Genomic DNA, 25,563 nt, shown 5'->3' on the forward strand with positions numbered 1-25,563 from the left:
ATAAATATGTGTTAATATAAAGAAAATTATGTTAAAAAATGATTTGGAAATAACAAAGCAACATAAAATATCCATTAGCATGCATATCTTTTAAATGCTTAATGATTTTTGAACTTGTGATATAGCTGTCGATGAATAGCAAATGTTGCGCTATGTTGCAATAAAAATTGAATGTAAGATGATAGTACTATGTATGGAAATAGAAAGAAGAAGAGCAATATGAATTGTTAAGAAGCACTTTACACGTAGATGTGTGTTATAACTCAACATTACTGATGTTGTTTGCATGCTAAAGTGTGTAAACTGGTTTTAACCCCACATACCATATACAGCGTACTATAGATGCATGCTTGTGTGTTTGTATATGTATAGTGTGTGTGTGTGTGTGTGTGTGTGTTTGCGTGTACGTTGCCAGCCTGGGCGCAGTAATAGCATAGACTCTACGCCTCAACACTCACATCTAGCGAGCCAGTCACGTATTTAATCACACAATTTGACACGCCGCGTGGGCCCTCAGGTTGTGTGTTAAATTTTCCTCTCCCCTTTTTTTTCTCTCCTCTCTTTCTTCGGCGTGCTCGCTTTATTGTGTTGTTGTCTTTGCCCCTCTTTCACTTTTAATCCCCCCACTGAGGCAAAACGTTTTTGAGATGAAAAACAAAAGGCAACGAAAGAAAGGAAACATGCAATGCGTCATAAAACAGGGAAAGACACGAGATGCTGCACAAAGAGCGCCTGCACATGGAGCTTAGCTTATTAGAATCCAAATCACCGTATTTGTCAAGTATAATAAATGTACAAGAATACATCTTGGCGGCGTTGGTGCAGCAACATATCAACAGCTAACATAGCAACATGGTGCATGCTGCCACGTGGGACAACAGGACTTTGCATTCAGAGTACAAGGACTCAATAGACAGATTATGTAGATCCTTTGACATGCAGGAGCTGCAAATGCATTCAGTCCACATCTGCATTTAGCATGCTAGCATAAGTTGGCTTATGGCAAAAATGAATGTATAAATGAATGAATAAGAATATAGTGCAGTCACCATGGCAATATGCATGATGAATAAAGAGCCTGAGGTACTTTTTTATATCAACACATATCACATATCACACTATTAACTCAACATGATGTCCTTTCTGACCGAGCAACAGAAAAACAATTTTTATTCGTTTTTGGTTTCATGAGGTCATTTAATAATTGTAATAAACTTACTGCCAAGTTAAAATACAATATAAAGTGTCAGGCATGTCCATAAATGGCGTTTGGCTGCAGGTTTTTGTTCTATACATTGAAGAACACACCGGATTTGACTAATCGACTGTTTCCAGCCTGTGTTCCTGCTTGGTGTGAATAAAAACCTGCAGCCAAGTAGTTTGGATTTCCCTGGCATACGCTATCCTGCCACAATGCTATTTTTATCCCCAGTCATCCATTGTGCGACTGCTTGCTGGTCTGGATGATACCAGAGAAAATTAAGTGTAAGCTATTTTTACCCAGCAGCCAGTGTGAGCAGTCACTCATCCTCACTTTGCATGAATCATTCTTTAGAAAAGAAGAGCACCTCTATTTGCGTGATGGTTACCTGACATCTAAAAGTCAACTTCAGGAGATAAATGTACCTGCCATAATCCAGCATTGGCACCATGAATATGTACGGATCTTTCTGGCATGTTTATATGACTAAAGGTGAATTACTGAGAGATATCTAGCAAGTTATCCTGCAGAACTCCTGTCATGCACGTGGTCTTGCGTCTTTTCACGTGTCATTTCTCGCATCTTTTGTTGACAAAACCTAGTGTAGAGACCAGACAGGGTTGGGGATTCCTCCTTGTGACTCACTGCTGCCGATCAGCCGTGCAAACCACAACAACTTCAAGAGCGCCCATTATATGACAGACAGCCGTGTAATGTGATCAATACAGCAATCTGTCTACATGTAGGTGCCATTATGCACAGATTAGCTTTCGGCCATTCTAAGGCTGAAGAGAATTAGATACACATTGATTGTTACCTTTCTGTCTATTTACCAATTCACTGCCTCTGTGCATAAATGTAATTTGTTTATCATTACCAAGCTACTCAAACAAGTGCAGAAAATGTGCTATATGGGCAGCATAATTCTGTTTTCCAAACACAGTTTTACCTGTTATCTTCCATATTACGGTGATTGTATAACACACAATTCGGAATAAAATCGCTCTAAACCTAATTTTTTGAGCGTATAATTCTACACCATCTAATAGCAGGATAACAAACAGGACAAATGGAGCCCAGTTTACTTGCCAAATAGAAGAATGTGTGAGAATGACACATCATGTCTAAACCCAAGAAATGAACACCTGGTTGTCTTAATTGCTGTTGGCATCAGGCAGACAGCTCGTCTCAAAATGCAAAAAACGCTCCTCTCTGCTTACTTTGGTGAGAAATGTTTTCTCTCCAAGACAACTTGAAAAGAACGTTCTCTACAAGGACACAGGTATCGACTGTGCGTTCTCAGACTCGATGATCAGCTCTCTCAAAATAAAGCAGATCGATTCACTTGTCCTGGTGTGAAGCCACCTGATTGTAAAAATGTATCCAAATGTTTTTGTTTGCATTGGGAGCAATTGCAGGTGCGCCACTAACACAAGATTATAAGAATCGATATAAGATTAAATTGTTAAGATTGACATTTTGTCTAGCCGGCTTGTCAGCATGTCAGGGTTTTTGTTTTCAATTTTCATTGCCCAATCCCACCTCCCGCTCCGTTAGCCCTCCGTTCTTCTGCTTCTTACCTCCATCCATCAGGTCGCTCTATCGATCGCATCACAGGATTATCCTATTCAACATGGTGTCTGGGAGAAGACGCTTGTCATGGCAGATACACTATTGATTAGCTTTAACTAGGACCTACTTGTGCTACACACTCTCTCTCTCACACACACACACACACACACACACAGAAAGACGACAGGAGAAAATAGAGACAATTGGGTTTGAGGTAGAGGAGAGAACACACTGTCCCTCTGTGGTGAGATGTGTGTGTCATTATACATTTATTTTATGGAGAAAACAACAAATCAACAAATACGATTTCATTTAAAGGGACAGATTGTAAGATGTTACTGGCTAATAGAGCTCTCATCAGGGTTGCATCATCTGCAGTATATTTCTTAAATGATCCAAAGACTGTGGAGTGTAAAAACCACGAACAAAGATCCTCTCGTAGCCTGTTTCTAAGCAGACATTGCCTTTGATTCCCTTCCTCTTCTTTCTTCACACAATCTACAATCTCCGTCTTCTATCCTCACTTTGTTTGCTCTGTATTTGCAGGATGGTCAGTCCAGGACAGTAAGGCAGTTCCAGTTTACTGATTGGCCGGAGCAAGGCGTTCCCAAATCCGGGGAGGGATTCATTGATTTCATCGGCCAGGTGCATAAAACCAAGGAGCAGTTTGGACAAGATGGACCAATCTCTGTTCACTGCAGGTAACGCATCTCACTGTCATGTTGCATCAGCATTTCTGTACTGCACAGTACTGTAAGATCCAAAATGCATGACACCTTCTTAAAAAAATGAGTCAGAATAATTTGTTTTTCTTGAAAAGAGGGGTGTGATGTTTCTAGGCACAACTTGTTCACCTCAGACTGCGCACAAAAGACACACTTTCCTCCTGGAAAGCGATATAAAGCTTTTAGTATCAAGACAGATTAAATCAATCCTTAAGGTGGTTATTGTTTTGCACTGCAGCACCTCCTGCGGTGCAGCTCCAACAGCATCATCAGATACGATCCCTCCTCACCTTTTTGCCACCACAGTACATACCCCTGCACCCCCACAGGCCCATCTCCTCCATAATTGATAAGGCTGAGATGCAGCTTGGCATTTGCAAAGAGGCGGCACATGAAATGATACCACCATTCTGTTTGGTTTTTTATGATAGCTCCGTGGTGCATTTTTATCACCTTGGGTGTAACTTCCAAGGTAACCTTCATCATTAAGTTGGCATGTTGGACTTAGGTAGAAACCTATATTTGGTAGTGGTCAACAGCAAGGCCTCAAATTTTACTTATTTATTGATAGACCTTGAGTGGGGTCCATCTGAATGAGAAGTAACATTTTTTTGCTGGACAATGGACGTCCTTCATAGGCTTGTTTTTGTATGCTCTGCAAGACTTGAAACGGAAAAAATAGATGTCTAAAAATGCATTTAACTACGGCACTAACTTGTATGTGATCCATTTTAAATGGTTAGGCATTCAGCAAAAGCTCTGAGAATACAACAGTCCCTTTGAATGTGATACTGTTAACAAAGATGTTAACACACTGAATAATTTCATTGCTGTCTCATAAACATGGTTTACTTTTGTGACAGATTAGGTGTCACTTTTCCCCACATTTCTATCGCACAGGCGCCATGACATCACCCGGCATAACATCACCTCCCCTGTATTAAAAAGCAATGATGTCACCAGCCATGAAATGGCCCCTTGGGAGTTGTAAGATGTGTCAGGGAAGCACCAATAAGACTGAGTTATTCCTCCGTTCTATGAGTCCGAAGAGTTATAGGAGGGGGGGAGAGCTGTCTTAAAGCGAAAGGAGCGGTTATTGCTGCAGGAATTGCAGTACTGGAGCATTAAACTGGTCTGCAAGAGTCACGTGACTATGTTGTATTCGGCTGTTGAAAGCACAGTGACACATCTCAGTGAACTCTGCTAGATTTTTGGAGCCCCGTAAGAGGATTAACACAGAATGTCTGCACCCCACAGTGTAGTAAATCATTACAATTTTTTGCTGTTAATCTGCAACTTAAGTCACCTGCAGTTCTTTTAAATACTTTGTGGTAATTTTGTACTTTGTACGAGTCCTTTTTTTTAAGAGTAGGTGTCACTTTGTCTAAAGGCAGATATCTAATTTAGGAAAGAAGTTTCTCTTGAGTAGTGATGTACAGAAAAAAATGAATTAAGCTTCCAGTTCTTTGTCTGTCACTACCATAGCCACCTCCTGCTCCTCTTCATCCCCCCCTCCCCCCTTCAGGCTTTTCATCTCCGAGTGGAGAGCTTATGCCTTCCTTTTCTCTTACTCTTTCGTCTTCTGTCACCGGCCTTCCCCGTCTGTCATCCCTCTGTCTGTTTCTTAATCCTCTCTCTCTCTCTCTTTCCCCTCCATCCATCTATCCATTCTCCAGGCCCTCTTTTCTTCCACTTTTACCCTCCTTTTCTTCTTCCGACTCCTCTCCCCTCCTCAGCCACTATCTAATAGACCCACATGCTTTTTGTCATTAATTGCCTGATTACTTCCTGTGAATGGGGACACAAAATCCTCTCAGTCTGCAGCGGCTCGGCGAGCCTTCAGATTTGGAGAGTCGATCTTCCTGGAGAGAGAGAGGAGCTGAGTGAGTTTAAGAGTCCATGTGACAAGCTGTGACCGACTCCCAGGAAGAGGCTTTGGGTGGGCTCAGAGTTCCTGCGGCGTGGGGGTTGGTAGCGTGGGGGGGGTGTAAATGTGTTTGCGGTGGTCATATGTTCTGCATGATTAGCCTCAGTAACTACTGTATTTGATATCATTTAATTTATTGTCCAATAATACAAGTCGCCTTTTGCCCGGCCTTGCGCTTTGTGCCCCAACAGACACACTTACACACAACCCACACTCACACATACACACACACACACACACACACACACACACAAACAGAGAAACTAAAAGTGCCTGCTAGCAGCCACCGCTTTCATTCTTCACTCAACAAAATAGCATCGGAGGCTGGAAGAAGCCCAAATAAATCTGTTGTCATATCAATTATTGTTCCATTGGTGAAGTGGAAGTCATTTCACAGCAAAGCAGCTTAGAGAGGCAGCTCTCAAGTATTTCAGGATCTGAGTTAAGACTCAGTATTTCTGGAGAGCAGCAGCAGCCTGAGTTTCTCGACACATGGGAGGGGCTTAATGAGACAAAATGTTTCCTCGGTTGTTTGTGTGCCTGATTTGGAGTGCGAGCGTGTGTCCTTGGGGGCTCATTGTGTGTTCGGTGAGAATGTGGGAACACACGATGGTGGTTTCACACATGCAGATTGTGTCCTTGACGTTGCGTTACTCCACCAAACATGCAGTTGGTGCTCAGTGCAGCTTTACAAGAAAATTATGTTTACAGGGGTCGACTGTCAGGAGAGGCAAAGCAGGCAAATGTTTGGGGCCCCCAAAATATTTGGGAAAAGGGGTCCCCAGTGCCACATTGTGCAATGACTGATTGATCAATTGATAATGGATAGTCAAAACAGTCAATTAATTAGTAACTTTGATCAGCAAATAGTAATTTTTTAAGCAACAAGCCAAACATCTGCTGGTTTTATTATTCTTAATTAAATGTGAGTGTGTGATTTGGTGTCATACATGATAATAAACTGGATAGATCTGGTTTTCTGGACTGGTCAGATGAAACATACCTTTGAAGATGTGACTTTGGGTTCTATGAAATTACACAAGGCATTTTCTGACATTTTATTGGTGTTATTTTGTAGGAGGGCCTCGCTGGGCTTCTTTACCTGGGTCACCGCTGTAGATAAAGTGTGCATTTTAAAGGAAATTTTGGATTTAAATTATTCAAAGATGCCTGTTATTCTGCAGGTGTTGGTAAGGTTAGACTTGTGGAGTTATAAAGAAGAAGACATGACAAAAAGACAGAAAATTCCTGAGCACGAATTAAGATTCCCCATTTCCTCAAGACACATCTACAACATTCTTATTAATTCACTTTGTCACTCTGTTTGTAGTGCTGGCGTGGGCAGGACCGGAGTCTTCATCACCCTCAGCATCGTCCTGGAGCGAATGCGCTATGAAGGCGTGGTCGATATCTTCCAGACAGTGAAGATGCTCCGGACACAGAGGCCAGCCATGGTCCAGACTGAGGTCAGAGGTCGCACAGAAAGACACACAAAAACATACACTGCTTCTGGTTCTTGGAAACACACAATTATACTTTTAACCCTCTGAACCCAAAGCAGTTTTAGGGCACTTTTTTTCCTCACTGTGGCTCTCTAAAATAGCCATAAATCATTAAAAAAAAAGAAGAAAAAAATGTTGACTTTCTATAATTTGTTGTGACACAAAATAGTAAATGGTAAATATAGTACAATTGTGGCAAGAAAAAATAACTTTCATTCAGCGGGTTGCAGGGTTGAATGGGTTAATGTAGTTTGAAGTGCCATAAATAGAATAGAATAGATTGTCACTATACACATGTACAATGATATTTGAAAGCTGACTCCAAAAAGCAGTGCGACAATAAATAAAATATATATAAAATATAAAAATATACAATACAAACATAAACATATATAGGCAAGTAAATGTAAAGAAAAATGTATATGATATAATGTAAAAATAGGCAAGAAAGGGAGGTAAGGTGCACAGTCTTCAATTAAATTTGCCAGAAGCAGATATGATGCTATGCAGTGTTCATAAATATATTGCACGTTGAAGGACAAATTATTGTGCAATATATGTTGAAAGACCTGCAGCACTTGACTCAATTCAGTAAAATTCTCTATTAAATCACCTTTATAAGGTTATCTTAGTCTCTGTGTGATGGATTAGTGCTGTGACTTTAAACTGAAGTTGTCTAAACTGTTAATCCCTCATTATTATAGAAAACTCTTTAAACTACTGGTGAGATTTTTTTCTGATGCATTTTTTCTTTTTGTGTGTGTTTCCTCCCTACAGGATGAATACCAATTCTGCTACCATGCAGCTCTGGAGTACTTAGGAAGCTTTGATCACTATGCAACGTAAAAGCCATCTCTTCCCCCCAGAATCCTGTCGCCCCCCCCTCAACAGTCTCCTGAGCCATAGAAACTTTGAAATTTGAAACGACGACAGCAGACGACGATAACCACCATCACCAATTCAGATACGCCAAACAGGATCCTATTGTAGATTTTTTAGAAGACGACGCCCAACCAGCCAGTTGAGAATAATTCCAATTCGACTAAGAGACCCTTCGTGCGAAAGCGAGGAAAATTGCCCACCATCAAGAAAAAGAAACCCCTCATCAGGAGAGGAACCAGACGCTGTGGCTCAAGCTGTGGGGCGGGAATCGATCAAAGTGTCAGACTGCTTACCTTACCTCAAGTGTTTCAATGTGGAGGACATTGTAAACATTCGTGGACATTTCTCTTCTTAAAAATATCTTCGTGATACAACGGTAACAAGCAACAGTTAATGAAGGAGAACAGCAAAAATCAACGAGAGGCCGATGGATGTAGCCAAGACGGGGTGACTTTCTTGTTTTTTGATATGTCTGGGTGTGAAAGGGGGTTCAAGTATTTCTATCAACACATTTTGTGAGTGATCTCCAGAGGAATGACCAAATTGTGGTTGCCTGTGTGAACACAAATGGTTTTCCCCAAACTCTGGTAAGACAAAAAAAATCAAAACAGTGGAAATGCGACTAGCACGAGAACGCTACCATCTAGCATCAAATAAGCCTCGAGTTTTTTTACACTGTCCCACTAATGATATGCATAATTTGTGTGGAAAAAACATTCGACTATTACAGTATACATCACATAAAAAGGCCTGTACTCGAGCGCTAAGAGCTCAGAGAAAGGCACTGTCAGTGGTTGTGGGGAAGAAAGCAGCAACACATATCTTAAGATCAGTTAGTTTCATGAATGAACTTGTGTAAAATCAGTATCCCCAGCCAGGTAACCACAGTGATGTTGGAAAGTACCGCAGTGTATTTAAGAAGTGCCCCAGAAGGCTCGTGTCTCAGTCGCCGGAGAAATCGGGGGAAACCCTCAGCTGCAAGAAGCTGCGGCTGGGTGGTCTTGCGGATGGTCACGGTGGGAGATATGGCAACCGTGTCCCATGATTTTTCACTCCTCTATTTGGAACTATTGCATCATGGGGCTATGTTGTTAACATCCACCATTTTGAACAAGACATAAATCTGGTGGGCGAGAAGCTTTGGAACAAATGGAACAACCAAACAAGGATTGCCTCAAAGTCTGGGCTTTCTTTGTGTACAGTGACCAACACTCATCATCATTGTTTTGAACTTTTTTGTCTTATGAGGAATTATCTTTTTTTTTTAACTATTATATTATTATAATTTTCTGTCAAAACCAAACATGCTGCTTATCTCGTGTATGCTGTAAGTGTGACTCTTGAGGGAGAGGAAACTGACGAACAAAAAGATGCCAGCTCTGCTAAACCGCTCGCGCAGAAAGCGAGCATGACTGAAAGCGCATCCACATGACAACATCGTCCACCGGTCTTTTCCACCTCTCCTTTTTAATTTCTCCAGCCTCCTCTATAATCATCTATTTCATTGTATAAGACACTCAAGAGTGGCAGAGGCCTGTTGCAATTACAAAGCTGTACGTTCATGTGGTTGAAAAATTGGCCTTTAGTTCCACTGTGTGTGTGCGTTTGGTAAACAGGTGGATCAACAAAGTAGTTGCTTTGGTTTTTGTCCTCCGTTTTATAGATGATGTCTCTGTGGGCGACACAGCCAGACAAGGCAGCCATGTTGGATCTCGATGCCATGATGTGATAATGAAATTCTTCGGTACTTGCACATCCCTAAGGAAAAAAAAGAAAAGAAACTTGAAACAAATACCCCAAAAACAACTGCAGGTTGGATTTGACGCACTAATGTATATGTGTCCGACTTAAAAAGAAAAAAACAGAAAAATCAAGCTTTTGAAATCCCCAGGTTTTCATTTTGAAATCAGTGCTTTGGTACAGACGAGTGTACGGATTCTGTGGAGGTTTCCAATGGGTGTGCACAAAACCAGAGTGATGGACAGAACTGTGTGTAATCTTTTCTTATTTCCAAAAAAGCCTTATTGTTATTGTAACATTATGAAAACATTACTGTTGTATTATGACGACTTATTTTACATTTACATAGTTGACTTTTTATTTTATTTTTGGTTTAGTTTTTTAACAGAGACGTTGTATCACATTTTTTAAAATTAGCAGGAAAAGAGAAATGCTTATTTGTTCATATTACGTTAAAAGACATTCTATTTTTTCACTGTAGAAACGCTAAGTATAACATGTCTGTGTGTATGTGTGCATATATGTATGTATATATATACTGCACACTCACACATGCATATATATTTAAATGCAGAATATAAAGATATATCCAAACACTTAGTATTAAATACATTTTTCTCCTCATCATCTTTTTTTTATACCAGCCAGTGCTCATGTTTGAAAATATGACTTTTCATTGATTTCTTTTTGTTTGTGTGTTTGTTTTTTGTAATCTTAGAAACCTTGTGCGTTTCTAGAGAAGAAGTGGAGGTAACGTCAGTCATTGCTATGCCTGAATCCTCTGCCTCCACTCACCATGTTTAACTTCTGCCCCTCCTGGGTAGATCCTGTGCCGATGAGGAGATGCCATTTTTAAACCTTGTTGAGATTCTTTATTATCATTAACTTGTAGGCATTAGTATTCTTTTGATTTTTTTGAGCAACTGTTGAATGATGAACTGGTCTACTTAATATCTAATCAATCAAAAATTTCATAATTGAACTTTTTTTGTTAGCTATATCAGCCCAACTTGACGTACTGTACCTCTTATGATCATGTACAGACTATGACCCTCACAGTTTTTAAGAAAATCCTCTTCTCTTTTCTTTTTTTTTTTACTTTTATTATTTTGACATAATGTGGTCATTCATTTTGTTAGATATCCACTATGATCTAGAATATACCTGTAAATAAACAAATATATAGATTATATGTATTTGTATCATTTGACCCTCAAAAATCTCATATTTGAGCGGGAACAGAGTCACAAAGATCGAGGTTCTGCTCATATACGACTTCCTGGTGTTTGTAAAGCCTGTTTTCTCTCCTTCTGAAATGTTCTTTCTCCAGCCCTGCTCCCTGGTCTTTAATTACCACTCGCTTTTTTTCTGCCTTTAATTTCCCCTGCTAGCAGTTAAACTGGGAAACAAGCCAGCTCCTGTTCTCACACCTATAGCCTCAATGAGGGCGAGCAATCAGCATCAGTGATCTGCTGGTATAATTTAGCTGTGGATGGGAAGTTAGTCCACTCACTAAACATTCGAAATGCTAATCAGCCATAAATTCAAGGTCCTGTTACATTCTCATTCTCAATGTGGACATGGACTTTTTCTTGCCCTGCATTAGCCGGGGTCTAATAGAGAAAAGACAGACTTATCTCTTTTACAGAACAGCAACTAGACTCGATGTAGATAATTAGACCTCCAACAAAAAGGTTGATTACAAAAATGTAGATTCTGAATTTCCACTAATACCTTAAAGGTTTCCCACAACTCCCAAGAAGGACCCAGCTGTCCAACTGCCTAAAATGCCAAGGTGTTATCCATAAATATATTATTGGCTGATGGACAAATGCAGCTATGCTACAGGCCATACACGGTTCAGTTGCAACATGTTGATTTCTTTTCTAGAGCATTTTAAAGCGTTGTATAGAACCATACTCTGTGTTTTTGTTCAGCCATGTTTCGTTGTGGGATGCAGAAAGAAATCAGGACTCAATGAAACAGAGCAGTGCGATGCAACCAAGGGAAGACCAAGACAACCAAAAACTTGCTGCAAATTCACATTTCCAGCACGTCATTTCTGAACAGTGGGAACCTTGAGATGTTTCATAACGAACTTAAATCCTTGAACTGAAGTCTTTTGGAACTCGAAAAAGACGATAGTAAAAATGGCCCCAAATGCCAAAACTGAAACCGTGGAAGTCTTTGGAAGCTTGTGCAATGTGTTACTCTTTTGACTTCATGTAAAGATGCTAGACCTTTGAAAACAGACGCCAAATTTACTGGATCATGTTTCAGAATATTTGGGGGAGGGGGAGGGACTAACAAAAAAAACAACACTAACAAAAAATGACATCAAAAAGAATAGAACATATACAGTACATACCGACAAAATGAAAAAGAACCCAAACTCAGCAAAATAGTTTTTCCTTTGTATGAGGGCCAAGTGCTATCACTTTCAAACTGTTACTTCTAACTGAAACAATAATTGGTTTAAAGCCACTGTGTATGTAGATATGTTGACTTTGTATTAAAGAAATGTTGTCTGAAAACCATTTTGCCTGTGATTTTTTCCTGATAAAATGTAACATTGAGGTACGATTCCTCAACATATTTTTCTCTCATGTCTGACTGCGATCTGTGTGCAATATGCAAATAGCTGATAAGACTTATTTAACTAGATCACTTCAATTGCACCAGCACTTACTTTGTACATCATTCATTAGACAGGGACCTGCATTGAAAAATCTGTGCTACAAGAGCTCGCAGGACAAGTGATGAAACAAACAGATGGTGCACCTCCTTTTGTTGATAGACGGCTTGATTAGCTTCCTCCTATATTTGTCCACCAGCCTCTTCACAAATATATCCCGATGGGTCTGTTAAGCTCCTCTTCAAGCTTGATAAATGTCACCCAGACAGGCTGATATGGGTGCAGAGGTAAACCTTCACCTGGTGGTATTTGCTCTCTCATCTATCCTCAGATATTTGATCTTCTCAAAGTAAAATGTCTGCAAATGAAAGGAAAATGTTGGTGCCAAATCTCACTGTATTTGCTCAACACTAGCTTCAGATTACAGAGGGCAAATAACAGTGTGATTACGTAGTATGTAGTATCAATAAAATACTTTAAGACAAACATGTCAGTACAAGGGTAAAGAAAGAGGTTGGAGGGAAACAACTTTCAGCAATCACTGTTAAGTTATGTAGGTTACATTTATTAAAAAAGCATGCATGAGTTACAATTCAGTCATAGTACTCAGCAATTAAGATAAAGCATTGAAAATGTGTGAGAAAATTGCATTTTTACAGTGTATGTCCAGGGTATACAGGTTGTAATGGACATTACACTGTAATCACAGTGTACTAATTAGTCTCTTGTTTAAAGGAACTGTTCACCACAAAATCATAAATACATATTTTTCCTCTTACTTGTAGCTGGCTTTAACAGTATAGGCCTTTGAATTTGACATAGTGACCAAACCATGCAATTATATTTTCATCATGTTTCATCACAGTGTCTGAAAGGAGTTTCCCCCATAGACTTACATTGTGAAAGAGATGTATGTAAGTCAATGGATACATTTTTTAAGCACCAAAACCACTGGGAAATGACACTTTTCACTATCAGAATTGTATCCATTTGTCAAGTCTAGAATTCCTGCACAATTGAATCTGCCCCACAGTGAGAAAGAGCCATAGAAGATAAATGTATGCATGGAAGTCGTACTTCTTTGGCTTCATGCGGCACAGAACATTTCCTAGTAATGAGAGTAGCCCCGTCTCCAATGCTATATCCAGTTCTCTTTACACATCCAGAAGCTGAGCTGTAACATTTGCTAGCAGTGGTGCTAGGGGAGTTAGAAGTATCTACTATAATTTAACATGTTAGCCTCTCGCCATGAGTAGAAGCATGCTTCCTTCTGGGTGGTGATATAGTTAGCAGGTGTGTACTACAGGCCAAAAGTTTGGAAGCAACTTAAATTTTCTGTTCAGAATGGCTTTATTAAAAATCAGTATGGATTCTTTGGATTTTTGGATGTGTTTACTGCATGATCAGACTTTACTTTCATTGAATTGAACCATTTTCCTCAATTTACCTTTAGGTATACATTGATGTTAGCAGACCATTGCTGAATAAATGTTAACTACAAAAAAAAAAGAAGGGCTTAGTTTTAGGGTTGAGAAGATTTGGAAGAGTCACAACTTCAGTGCAAAAGTAAAAAAACAAATCACAGTTTTCATTTTTCACTTTAGCTCTTTGGCTTTTGAGAGTTTGGATACAAAAATCCCAATAAATCTCAGCTGTGTTCATATCTCTGACAAAAGAAACGAGTACAGATTTATACATTAAGGAAAGGATACAGAAAGTCTAAGCAATAAAAACCCAAAGACCTGATAATTAGAGTAAAAATGTGTTCTAATAAGAGACTCTTCATATAATAATCATGCTTTTTTTGTTGCAAAGTATAGCAATGATGATCTTTTTTTGTACAAATTTGATCTTGCTTCCAAACGTTTGGGCTGTAGTGTAGTTCATTAGAAAGAAACTGGTTCCTACATGAAACTGCTCACCAGAGTTGGAGCAGGGGGTCCAGCCCTGAACGTTTTCTCAAAAGGACCAAAGTTCTATTACAGGGGAAATATCGCCGTCACAGTGCCATGGGCGTTGTTCGAAGCTACTACTACTACTACTACTACTACTACTACTACAGAAATGTGATAAAATTGAGTATTTAAGACGTTGTTGTTGCCCATATTATTATAGTATGGATGTAAATGTCACATTTGTCAGCTATAAGTTAATTCTGTGAACTCTACTCCAGCATAGTATATCGTTCAACATGTGACATGTCAACTTGTGTTAGGATTTAAGAATGATGGCAACACTTGGTGAACAATTACACACAAAACAGGACACAGGCTCTATAGTATGATTTTCCCCCTTGGCAACTAGCATGTTTGATTTTTTTAGGCCTACAATTAACAAATGGCTGGAAAAATAGTGCATATAGCTGTCAAAAATGGGAAAAATATCTCTGGGTCGGGGTATATCCCTGGGGTTTGGACTGAGCCCTGAATGTTTAGAACATATGGCTCCATCCCTGCTGCTCACAACAATGTCCACAATGTTGATTGGTCATGATTATTTGAGAGAAATGTTTTTTAAGGGGTTTTTTTGGCACCTTAAGCCAAGTGGCATCAAGTTACATTATATTTGAGAAAAAGCAGACAGTGTGACCAAATCTCCAACACAGTGCAACTCACACCAAAACAGTCTACATTGATAAATAGTACTACAAGTGAGAGAAACAATATGTAATTTTGTCACTTAAACACTTTTCAAGGTAATTTCAAAGTATGAATTAACTATGAAGGCTTTCATTCTTTTTTTAAAATACTTGTACCTGCAGTGTGACTTGCTTGTATGTACCCAATAAGTGCAAATTAGTTTGCACTTACTTCCTGTACTTCTTCCCTTGTTCCTACCCGTAATGTCCCAGTAATGACTTACCCTGTATGCTCACAATATTTGCAGTTGTAATCTAAAAGTGTTTCCCTAGCTTCAATTATGAATGTTTTGACTAAAGATTAAGTGGTGGTTTGGTGAAACATCTAATATCTCTTGTCCTGTCTCCATAGACTTACTGTTCATGGCTGTTTAATTCACACGTGCATCAGCTTCAGATGATGTGCCAACGAGCTCCTCGTCACCTGAAACAGCAATCTGCTAGACAACATTCTGCTAAATCGCAAGAGGATTGTCATTTATTAAAGGCTAATATACGCAGAATGACACCCTGATTCAAGGATGATGTTACTAATTGTCTGCTCAGAAAGCTGTGTTTCAGTCCATTCTTTTCTAATAGTGGCGAGCCAACAGAGCGAGTGTGAGGGCAGGCGAGGAAGTGAATTAGGGCGGTGATTATGCAGTGATTCAGACAGCAGCTCATTAGGACCCAGCTAAGCAAGCAATCAACGAATCGATGTGACAGTGGACCCAAAAGCCACAGAAATTTGTAATAAATGGCAAAGCGATAAATTGGATTATCCACAGCCCCGTGGCCAAGCTCTTTCTGTTGCAAATGACAAATCAATCCAATCACGCCACGAAAAAAGCCAAAGGAACCAGAAAAAGGGGCCTGGAGTTGCACCGGCCGTGGAGGTTATCTGTCTGAGATGTGCCTTGTTAAGGTTGTGGTTTCCCAGAGGTCATTTCTGTATGATATTCAAGGCTCTAAAATATTCATGCCAGACCATTAGGTGTTTATGACCGCCTTTTATAATAAGAGATTTACAGACATTTGAACTGCAGCCAGAATAGTAAAGGTGTCAGAGGGGTGCCGTGCCACATGCCTACTGATTCACCGAGCAGCAAGAGGCTCTGCTCTGGGATCTCTGATGATGTAAATGAGCAGCCGAGGAGCGATAATAAATAAATAAAATGCAGAGACAGCAGGATCTCTTCTCACCTCAGGGTATTCCAAGTGCAAGTGATGGATCCACTCCATCTAGTTGTCAAATCGTGATCACTGAATGTCACTATCATGAGTGGAGCACAAGGTGGAGAAACAGTGATATGACATTGATGGACAAAGACAAGCACATAGATAGATAGATAGATAGATAGATAGATAGATAGATAGATAGATAGATAGATAGATAGATAGATAGATAGATAGATAGATAGATAGATAGATAGATAGATAGATAGATAGATTATATTGTGTATTTTTAAAAAGTAATGTTGCACTTATCCTGTCTAAACTGTATTCTTTTCTTATTCTTCTTCCCCTGGATGGATGGATGGATGGATGGATGGATGGATGGATGGATAGATAGATAGATAGATAGATAGATAGATAGATAGATAGATAGATAGATAGATAGATAGATTATATTGTGTATTTTTAAAAAGTAATGTTGCACTTATCCTGTCTAAACTGTATTCTTTTCTTATTCTGCTTCCCCTCCTGAGGAAAACTCAGACCTGATATCTCAAAAGGCTTTGCTGCCATCTGCAGGACATGATATGGCATTTCATCATTGTGAACACAATAAAGGCCAATTTCCGTTCAATTAAATCAGAGATTAGAGTAGATGATGTCTTGAAATGTATTGTCTCCTCCGGAGGTTCTAGTTTTCTCTGTGCTAATTACATCAGTGTGAGATATGCTAAGTAATGAGTGACGGACACATTTAGTTTTAAACACCAACACCTGGAGTCTGTGCATTTTGACAAATACATGTAGCTTTGACACAACAAATAAAGTTTCACTTTGCAACCAGATAGTCTAATGTATGAAACATGTATTTTTTTTTTCCTCCCTGCTGTTTGAGCATCTGCCAGCAGTAATCAGTAACATGGCTTCTGCATTTATGCCCCCATGCTGTTATTTCCCATAATCTGTCTGATATTCCCTCCATCCTCTCTGTCTCTCTGCTACCAGCTCATCCACTGACTGATTGCTGCTATTAAAACAGGTTCCTGTTGCAGAGGGACAAAGAGCTTTACTCGCTCATTTCCCCTCTCGGTCTTGCTCTTCACACTCATTTTGTCCTTACCTCAACCACCATTTCTATTTCTTCCTCTCGCTGCTCTGTTAGTCCTCACTCTCCTCTGTTTACATTCGACACATAGCTATGCCAGTGGCCTTGTTCTAGGGATGCCTCTGCTGATTGATCGGTGCAATGCTGCTCCAGAGTGAAAGATATCTACAAATATTGGAGGGACTACTATAAAAATGTGTTGCCACAGGATGAATCCTTCACAGGGTTTTTATCAGCGTTTACCTCAGTTTGGCTTTAACCCTCTGAACCCCAAGCTGTTTCAGCCTTTGCTCTTTTTACATTTTACTCACTGTGGCCTTGTATTTCACTGCAATATATAAGTCCTGCACGTCCATAGAATCAGCACAATCATGACTAGAAGTGGGTGCAACTCAAAAATGTAATTTGTGCAGAATAACACAGTTATAATGACATAAATCATAAAAAAACAACAGCAATGCAAGTTGAATTTCTCTGATGGCCATGAATGCAACCTCTCCTGTCCTCTCCTCTCTGCTCTGTGTTAACAGCCTGCCTGTTCTTTCTGTTTTTCAGTGAAAAGTAAAATGGTAAATGGTAAATGGGGTGCACTGATATAGCTCTTTTATCCAAAGTGCTTTACACTACAGACTACGCTCATTCACCCATTCACACACACATTCATACTGGTGTTAGAGGCTACCAGGGCACACTGGTGCCACCTGCCACCATTGGGAATTCATTCACACACATATAATGCTGTTTTTATAGTGTCTTTCTACGATAAAAATATGTATTTTGGGTGATTTTGTAAAGAAAACACATGTATCAAGGGTTTAGAGGGTTAAAGGCTTCAGATTGTTTTATATATATTTATATGTAGATAGATTTTTTAAAAAGCTGCTCTTGCCCAATGTCAACTGGGATTGGCTCCAGTCCCCCACGACCCAAGTTCAGATAAGCGTTAAGGATAATGGATGGATCACTCACAAGTCTTTGTTGAAGCGTGGCATTACATTTCTGGAGTTCCACTTTAATAATTTGGCAGTGCTGAGATCGTTGCCTTCATTTAACCATGTAGTTTGGTTTGCTGCATCTTACCAGTGTGCTCACTAGGTCTGCAAAGTCCAAGCAATTGTTTTGTTTGTTTAGGTATGATTGAGCTGTTCAAATTGGCAGCAGAAATTAATATTTAGAATTTGAGTTATTCATTTAGTTAATAATTTAGAATTGACTTATCATCCTGTGAATGAAGATTTCCCACCAGTGACTCCTGCTAACAATTTAATTTGGGAAAATAGAGAAAACCATTTAATTAGTTATTTACAAATCTGGTGTGCATAGCTTAAAAAGCTTTGCCCGTGGCTATTCTACATGGTTCAGTGTAGACATTCGTGTGTGCCTTGGGCTCTGCTGGTGTCACAATTTATATTATTTGCAATGCAGTTAAACCCTTTTATGGTACTTCCTTAAGTATCATTGCCATGCAAAAGGTTGACAGATCTGGTTTCAAGATGCATTTGAACAGTGGAGGTTCTACACAGGGGCCTACAGGGGCCACTGCCCCTGTGAAGAAGCCCTTGGCCCCTGCTGTGGCCCCTGTGTCAAATTAATAATTTATAACGATGAACGACGGAACAATTCTTACCTATTTTTTGTTCAAACAATATCTCATTGTGCACAAAAGGAACCCAGAATGTGTCCACTGTATAATAGTTTAATTGTGCAATAAAAGCTTGTGTATATATATATATATATATATATATATATATATATATATATATATATATATATAAAAAGATCCTTCTCACTATACTGCACTTTCAAAATAAAAAAAGTAGTTGTGCACAAAAATGAGAAATGTCATTGAAGTGCAAAAATAATTATTGTTGGTAAGTCTCATTGTTTCAGTCAGTGTATTTGTATCTTCCAAATATACTTAAATTACTTTTTAAATGAGCTAAAATAAAGGTTTTGAATGCTTAAATATAATCTTTGCCGTTTTTTAATATGCCCCTCTGATTAAACACTGGCCCCTGCTTGGCCCCCACAGTAAAACTGGTCTAGAACTGCCACTGCATTTGAAAAACATCTTACACATAAAAATTGCGCACAAGGCAATATTTTCTGATTCTGAGATGGGGTTTTGATTCAGTGTACAAAGCAGGACATAATTCTGGCTCCGTGACTAAGAAGAAAGCCACATTTTTCTTGTTAAGAGTCTTACTACATATGTCCATACAAGGATAAGGAATGCCTCTGGCAAGAATTACTCTGATAACAAATGGCTTGGATTTAGAGACTGTCACTATACATGGTCTACAAATGGTAAAAGCAGTAAATAAAGTCTTATTTCTTGAGAAAACTATTCTTGTTTCTAAAAACAAGTCATTTGGACTTCATCTCTCAACACTTACCACCAAACCGGCTGAGTTCTGTAGAAATAACGGTTCTGTAATGGGAAACAGAGCGTATGAATGGTGGCAGAGAATAAAACCCCACAGTGCTATCTGCTCTTTGATGCTCTCAAGTGAATTTTACAGAAATGATTAAGGACGCATGAAACCATCAGCAGTGGAACCAGTAAAGCCTTCCTGTAAACACTTGAACACAATTAAATCACATTCCAGAAGAGTGAAGAGCTGAGAAATTGAGTTTAGGCTGAAAAATGATGATCATTTTTATATAATTGTAGTTTTACTAACACAGGTGGAGCGCTTTAACAGGGCTCTACATGTTCTACCTCTCATCCCAGTGGATCCACACACTGTTATTTGCATAATGCTCAGTCAGCCATCCAGGCCTAAACCCGCAAATATGAGCCCTGTAAAAGGAGGGCGTTCACCGGCTAACCACTGAATCCATTCAAGTTTGCCGCATAATGAATTGGGCTCTCTGCCTGTGTTCTTAATGTCGCCTTTATGGCTTTAAGGGGCTAAAATCAGTCTATATATGACGTTACGGTGCTGTGAACTAAGCTTACCTAGCAGTCTGTATCCTCCCTCTGACCATGGTGGTGTGGTGTTAACATAAAGTGAAGTGGATCAGCCATCGACGTGACACCTAGGAAGTACCTGACCTCTATCATGGTAAATGTGTCCTCCTGTGTAAAAATATCTGTCATGCTGAGGCAGAACTACTGCCCACTATGCTGAGATGGACCAGGCCTCACTTCACAGACCGGGCCTTGATGATCAACTCTCTCTTTCCCCAGTGTTTCTTCCAGAAGGTGTAGCATGCTGGGGAGAAGAAGGCTCAGTGTATTCTTAAAGTAAAGCTAGGATTTATTCCTACTATGGTGCTTGTTTTGTAGCTCAGGTTCTCAGATCTTGCAGTAATAAAAGTAAGATCAAATAAGATTTTTTAAAAAAGGTATTTCTAGTTTTACCATAAAGACAGTGGGTTATGAAGAATGTTCAAGCGAATGAATTTTGTTAATTATGACATTATATACATACATAAGTATACATATACACATTATATACATAAAATATTTACATGGCTGCAGTTGAACGTTATTAAAATTGCACATAGGGTTTTTCCTGAGAGTATTTGTCTTGCACAGATAGTATAGAATAGAATAGAATAGAATAGAATAGAATGCCTCTATTGTCACTATAAGCATGTACAATGAGATTTGAAAGCTGACTCCAAAAAGCAGTGCGACAATAAATAAAATATATAGAAAATATAAAAATATACAATATAAACATAAACATACATAGGCAAGTGAATGTAAAGAATAATATATATGATATAATGTAAACATAGGCCAGAAAGGAAAGTGAGGTGCACAGTCTTCAATTTGCTAAAAGCAGATATGATGCTATGCAATGTTCATAAATATATTGCACGTTGAAGGAAGATATTAGTGAAAATAGATTGTTGAAAGTTAAATAGATTGTTGCATGTCATATGTAATATGAACAATATATAATAGTAATAAATAAAAAAAATCGATGTAAATATATATACAAAAGGATATACACAGTATAGTATAAAGGGTATGAAACAAATATATATATATGGAAAGTATACAGAAGATATTTACATGGTAAATGGTAAAGTAATGCTGTGCTTATTAAAAACTCAGAACACAATAACTTTGGTGATTTCCATATTTTTAAATAAGCTACCACTTTTTTTGGATGACGGTGAGCCCACCTGTAATGTCTCTCTGCACATGAAATACCAATGCTCACAGTTAGGGTAAATACAGTAGGTCAAAGTTGAAGCAGGAAGTCTTTATTGTTTCCCTTCCAACTCCTCATTGAGTTCTTTTTCTGTTGTTGCCTGGGCTCCCAGCTGTCTGCCTTTCTGTTTGCTTGTTTGTGCTGGCTGATACGCTTTAATTAGAATTGAGTACACCAGGGGTCCTTTAAGGCAGTGCAAGATAGGGAGAGCAAAGCTTGGTTTCATGTGAGGGCTCACACTAAAGAAAAGAGCACAATCTCCTCTGTTACCAAGACCATGTGGACTTGTTAATTGTGGCCTGTGTGTTACTGCTGAACTGTGAGAGCGTGGGCTTATTTCGGGGGACAGGGGAGCATAATGAACAGCTCTCCAAAGGGCCTACAAAGTTATTTTTAAATGACAGTAGCTGAGAAGTTGAGCTGTTGGATTAATGCGAGTGCAATAATGACTCAAAGGAATTTTGAACCTCATTGTTTTTCTCTGTGAGACGTTTTGCTCCAGGATCTGAAGCACAGTTAATCGGAGAGGGAAAAGATGAAGTGGAGCTCTGTCACGAAAGATAGTTGTCACTCTCTGGTTTACTTCTTATCCACAGTTTATTTTTCTGACACAGCAAGTGAGATGAACTTACTTCAAGAGGTTGGTGTTTGACAAGTGGCTGTTATCTGGATTTGATAATTGAAGTTTGTCTTTTTAACCAGCAGGCTCCAAATTTAGAGTCCACAGGGTCGATAACTCCCAATGTGTGTCCTTTTCCTCACTGGTGACCCATTTTTAAAGCAAAAAGCATCAGCTTAACCCTCTAGGGTCTAAGATAATGACGTCCTGATCAGATCACATGAAGTTTAACAAAAAAAACATTCAAAATTGACATCCCTAGGTCATGTAAAACCAAAGATATGATAGGTTTAATTTCGTAGTACAGAAATATTTGAGGGTTAGTGTAGCTCTCTGTGAAATTTTGCACATAGTTTGTTTTGAAGAGTTGCAGCTAATAAGGAAAAACGCCTGTAATACATGTTTTTATTGGACCTTTTTCTATATAGTTTTATTATATTCAAATGTTTACCTTTTTATATGTTCATATTTGTATCCTATGTTTATATTTTCAAGTTCCAAAACAGTTCATTGAGCATGTCTGTGGGTTTTTATTGTAGTAAATAGTATAATTTTCCAACTCGGATTTCATGATTTTTGTGTATTTTTGGGCTCAATATGTTGATAAAGTAGGTTAAAGTGAAAAAATAATTGTCAGATCATATAGGTGAAGAGAAAATGGATACCAAATATGGTTATAGTAAACATTTTTTATGTTGTACATGGAGGGCAAAATCAAAAGTAATCAAAAACGGCCAAAATAGGCTCAGACCCCATAGGCTTAAAGCCTTTATTCTGAAGGTTTTAAACACTGTGTCCACCTCCTTACAGACATTAGCAAAATGACAGCTCTGTGAAATGTATTAAATATGTCAGATATCCAGAGATGCAGATTGTGGTTTCCCACCATGAACGAGCAGTATGACTCACGCCTTTTGCATTGAGTAATTGGCCTCTAAACTTCTGTTCCAACATGCCTGCTGCACAGATGGATGGGGAACAAAGCGAGAAGTGGGACATTCCTTTTCGGCTTTATTTCAAGGTGCGTTCATGTCTATGAGGAGACCAAAAGAAGTCGTCTGCAACTCCCTCAGCACATCCCAGGGAACTGTCAAATGCACTGTCATCTGGTTTCAAGAACAAAACACATTTGTTGTGTCTGTGCTGCATCTATGGAGACATTTGCCACAGGTAGGACCTCCTGGCTGAGTTCATCCAAAGTTCAGTGAGCTGTTATCTCGGGCAGCTTTGCTACACTCTATCTTTTCCGCTAGCTTTGAGCTCATTAGAGTTCAAACGAAACAGCATGCCTGGGAGCTGTGTGTTTGCAGACAGATGTATGTCAGCTTTAGAAATTGGTGGTAGATTGATTGAAAACAGCACTTTATATGTCCTTATGTTTGTTTTCCTGAATTTTCTCTCCATGTGTTGATTTTAGTTCATCCAAAGATAACAGGGCATTTATCACGTCTGCCTTGCTTTTTACTCATTAAGTCGTACACATTTGTACTTTCCTGTTCACCTAATGAGCAGCTTCACTGCAGGAAAGTTAAATGACTTGCTGTTTAGAGAGAAGTTACCAATGTCCTGGTTTAGCAGCAGTTTGATGGTCGGTGCTCATTATTTGCACTTATACTGGCTAAAATATTGCAATGTAAAGGAATTATCTTGTGCATGAAAAATAATGGCCCCAGAGCATCAGAGAATGTTTTGAAGTCATTACAGTTTGCAAAAAAGTGTAATTTGATCATTTGCGGAGACGATATATTATAGTGGCAGGTAGCACTGCTTAATATTTCTCCACTCATTTCCCATTTAATAAATTACTTGTTTTCCTTGTATGATCTATTTCATGGAAGTTTGCATCACTCTTATGGTACAGGTATGTAGGATTCATACATTATGTATTGTTATGGCATTCAGGGAGTGTGGAGATAGATTTGTTTCTGCATTTTCTGTTTGGCTTCTGTGATGACCCCTTCCACTGTGTTTGTGGCTCTTGTGTGGTTTTCCTTTGTTTTCCTGTTTCTGTTTAGGAGGCCATACCTGAAACCATTCCTCATAATTACTCTTCCTGATTCCTATATAAGAGGAAAATGGTAAATGGGGTGCACTTATATATCGCTTTTATCCAAATCGCTTTACACTACACTCTACGCTCATTCACACACACATTCATACTGGTGGCCGAGGCTACCAGGGTACACTGCCACCTGCCACCATTGGGAATTCATTCACACACCGATGAACACAGCATCGGGAGCAATTTGGGGTTCAGTATCTTGCTCAAGGATACTTCGACATGCAGCTACCAACATGCAGCTCTACCAACTGAGCCACAGCCGCCCCTTTACCATTTAGGCCCCGTTTACACAAGGACGCTTGCAGGTAAAAACGACAAAAATTTTTTTATCAGAAGTGCTTTTTGTTTAGACGGTGACAGTGTTTTTGGGGCTTAAAAACACAAAAATCTTAAACCACCCTCCAGAGGGGAAAACTGTAATCCGCTCCGCCGTAGCGTGTCCGTCTACACTGCCAAGACACAAAACTCTGCTCAGGTCACGTACGCGTTTACATCACATACATGCTCCAGTACAGGTAAAATAAACAAACATGTGGGATTATTTCCATGGTGGGACCTTCAAGCTGCTCTGGCAGCTCTAATAAACTTACAGGAGTCTTTCCACCAAATGTACAGGATATGTACAGATAGTATTAGTGAACAGAGAAGGATCTGTAATTACCTCTATCACATTTTGGATGCACCAATTGGTGGGAGGCGAGCCAGACGGCTTTGGACGAGACCTGGGAGATCTAGTGGATGGTGGAGAACTTTGTGGAAGGAGTAGCTGATGAAAATGCGTGGCGTGAAAACTTCCACATGCCCAAAGATGCTCTTATCGCTTCAAGTGATGCCGCCTGGCATGCATACCCAATCACATTCCACAAACTTTTGCCTCACCGTATGCACGCAGATTTCCTCCCAAAAACGCTCGTCTAAACGCGGAATAAAAAGTGAAGACACAACGCCACTTTTGCATCTTCTGTTCAGACCGTCATCATGTAAACGTAGCCTTAGGCAAGAGGGTTTTGTTTGATTGTCTTGGGTGTTCTATTAGCTAGTGGTGCCCCATGAAGCCTTGAAGCTTTTCATCCAATTGGTTCCAAAAAAGGTTCTTTTCTCAAGGCTTCATGTGCTCACAAACCCCCCTGCTGGTCAAATCCTTTATTATCATTTCAACTTTTTGTGATTTGCCTATTGGCTGTCTGCAGCAGTGTCAGCATGGGAATAATCACTGCCAAGAACAATTTTATTAGATTTTGTGTGGTTCATTCATTCATTCATTCATTTAATCTTTTTTTGATTCATTTATGGCTAATGGTAAAAGTCTATTAATGTTAAAACTGTTGCACAGGTTTCCAAAAATGGGACAGTGGTTGTGCTTATGAATACTGGGGTGGTGATGATGATGATGATGATGATGATGATGACTTTATTCATTTTTATTAAGAAAGATTATTTTTGCCACTGTGCTTGGACTCAATTTTGCGGGGATCCATTGCGCTTTATCTATGTTCATATATCACGCCAACCTGACACCAACACTCAGACCATTCCTGAACCAGCGACGCTTCAAACATCATCAATGACGTCACTCGCCCTCAAAGAAACAAGCCTCGATACGCGCTTCATAAAAAGCTTCCCGGATT

At 39.3% G+C, this 25,563-nt stretch overlaps 1 protein-coding gene across 1 annotated transcript in view; it reads left to right on the forward strand.

Annotated features, from left to right (window-relative positions):
• The window catches only part of ptprsa (protein tyrosine phosphatase receptor type Sa), a 155,880-nt gene extending 143,797 nt beyond the window's left edge, over positions 1 to 12,083 (forward strand). The window contains exons 29-31 of the mRNA XM_059340375.1: positions 3,320 to 3,474; positions 6,756 to 6,891; positions 7,705 to 12,083. Coding sequence (XP_059196358.1) covers positions 3,320 to 3,474; positions 6,756 to 6,891; positions 7,705 to 7,773 — 360 coding nt within the window. The 3' untranslated portion in view covers positions 7,774 to 12,083. The remainder of the gene's footprint in view (positions 1 to 3,319; positions 3,475 to 6,755; positions 6,892 to 7,704) is intronic.
• The last annotated feature ends 13,480 nt before the right edge of the window (positions 12,084 to 25,563 follow it).

The sequence above is a fragment of the Centropristis striata genome, chromosome 9, assembly GCF_030273125.1.
Source record: "Centropristis striata isolate RG_2023a ecotype Rhode Island chromosome 9, C.striata_1.0, whole genome shotgun sequence".
Taxonomy (NCBI): domain Eukaryota; kingdom Metazoa; phylum Chordata; class Actinopteri; order Perciformes; family Serranidae; genus Centropristis; species Centropristis striata.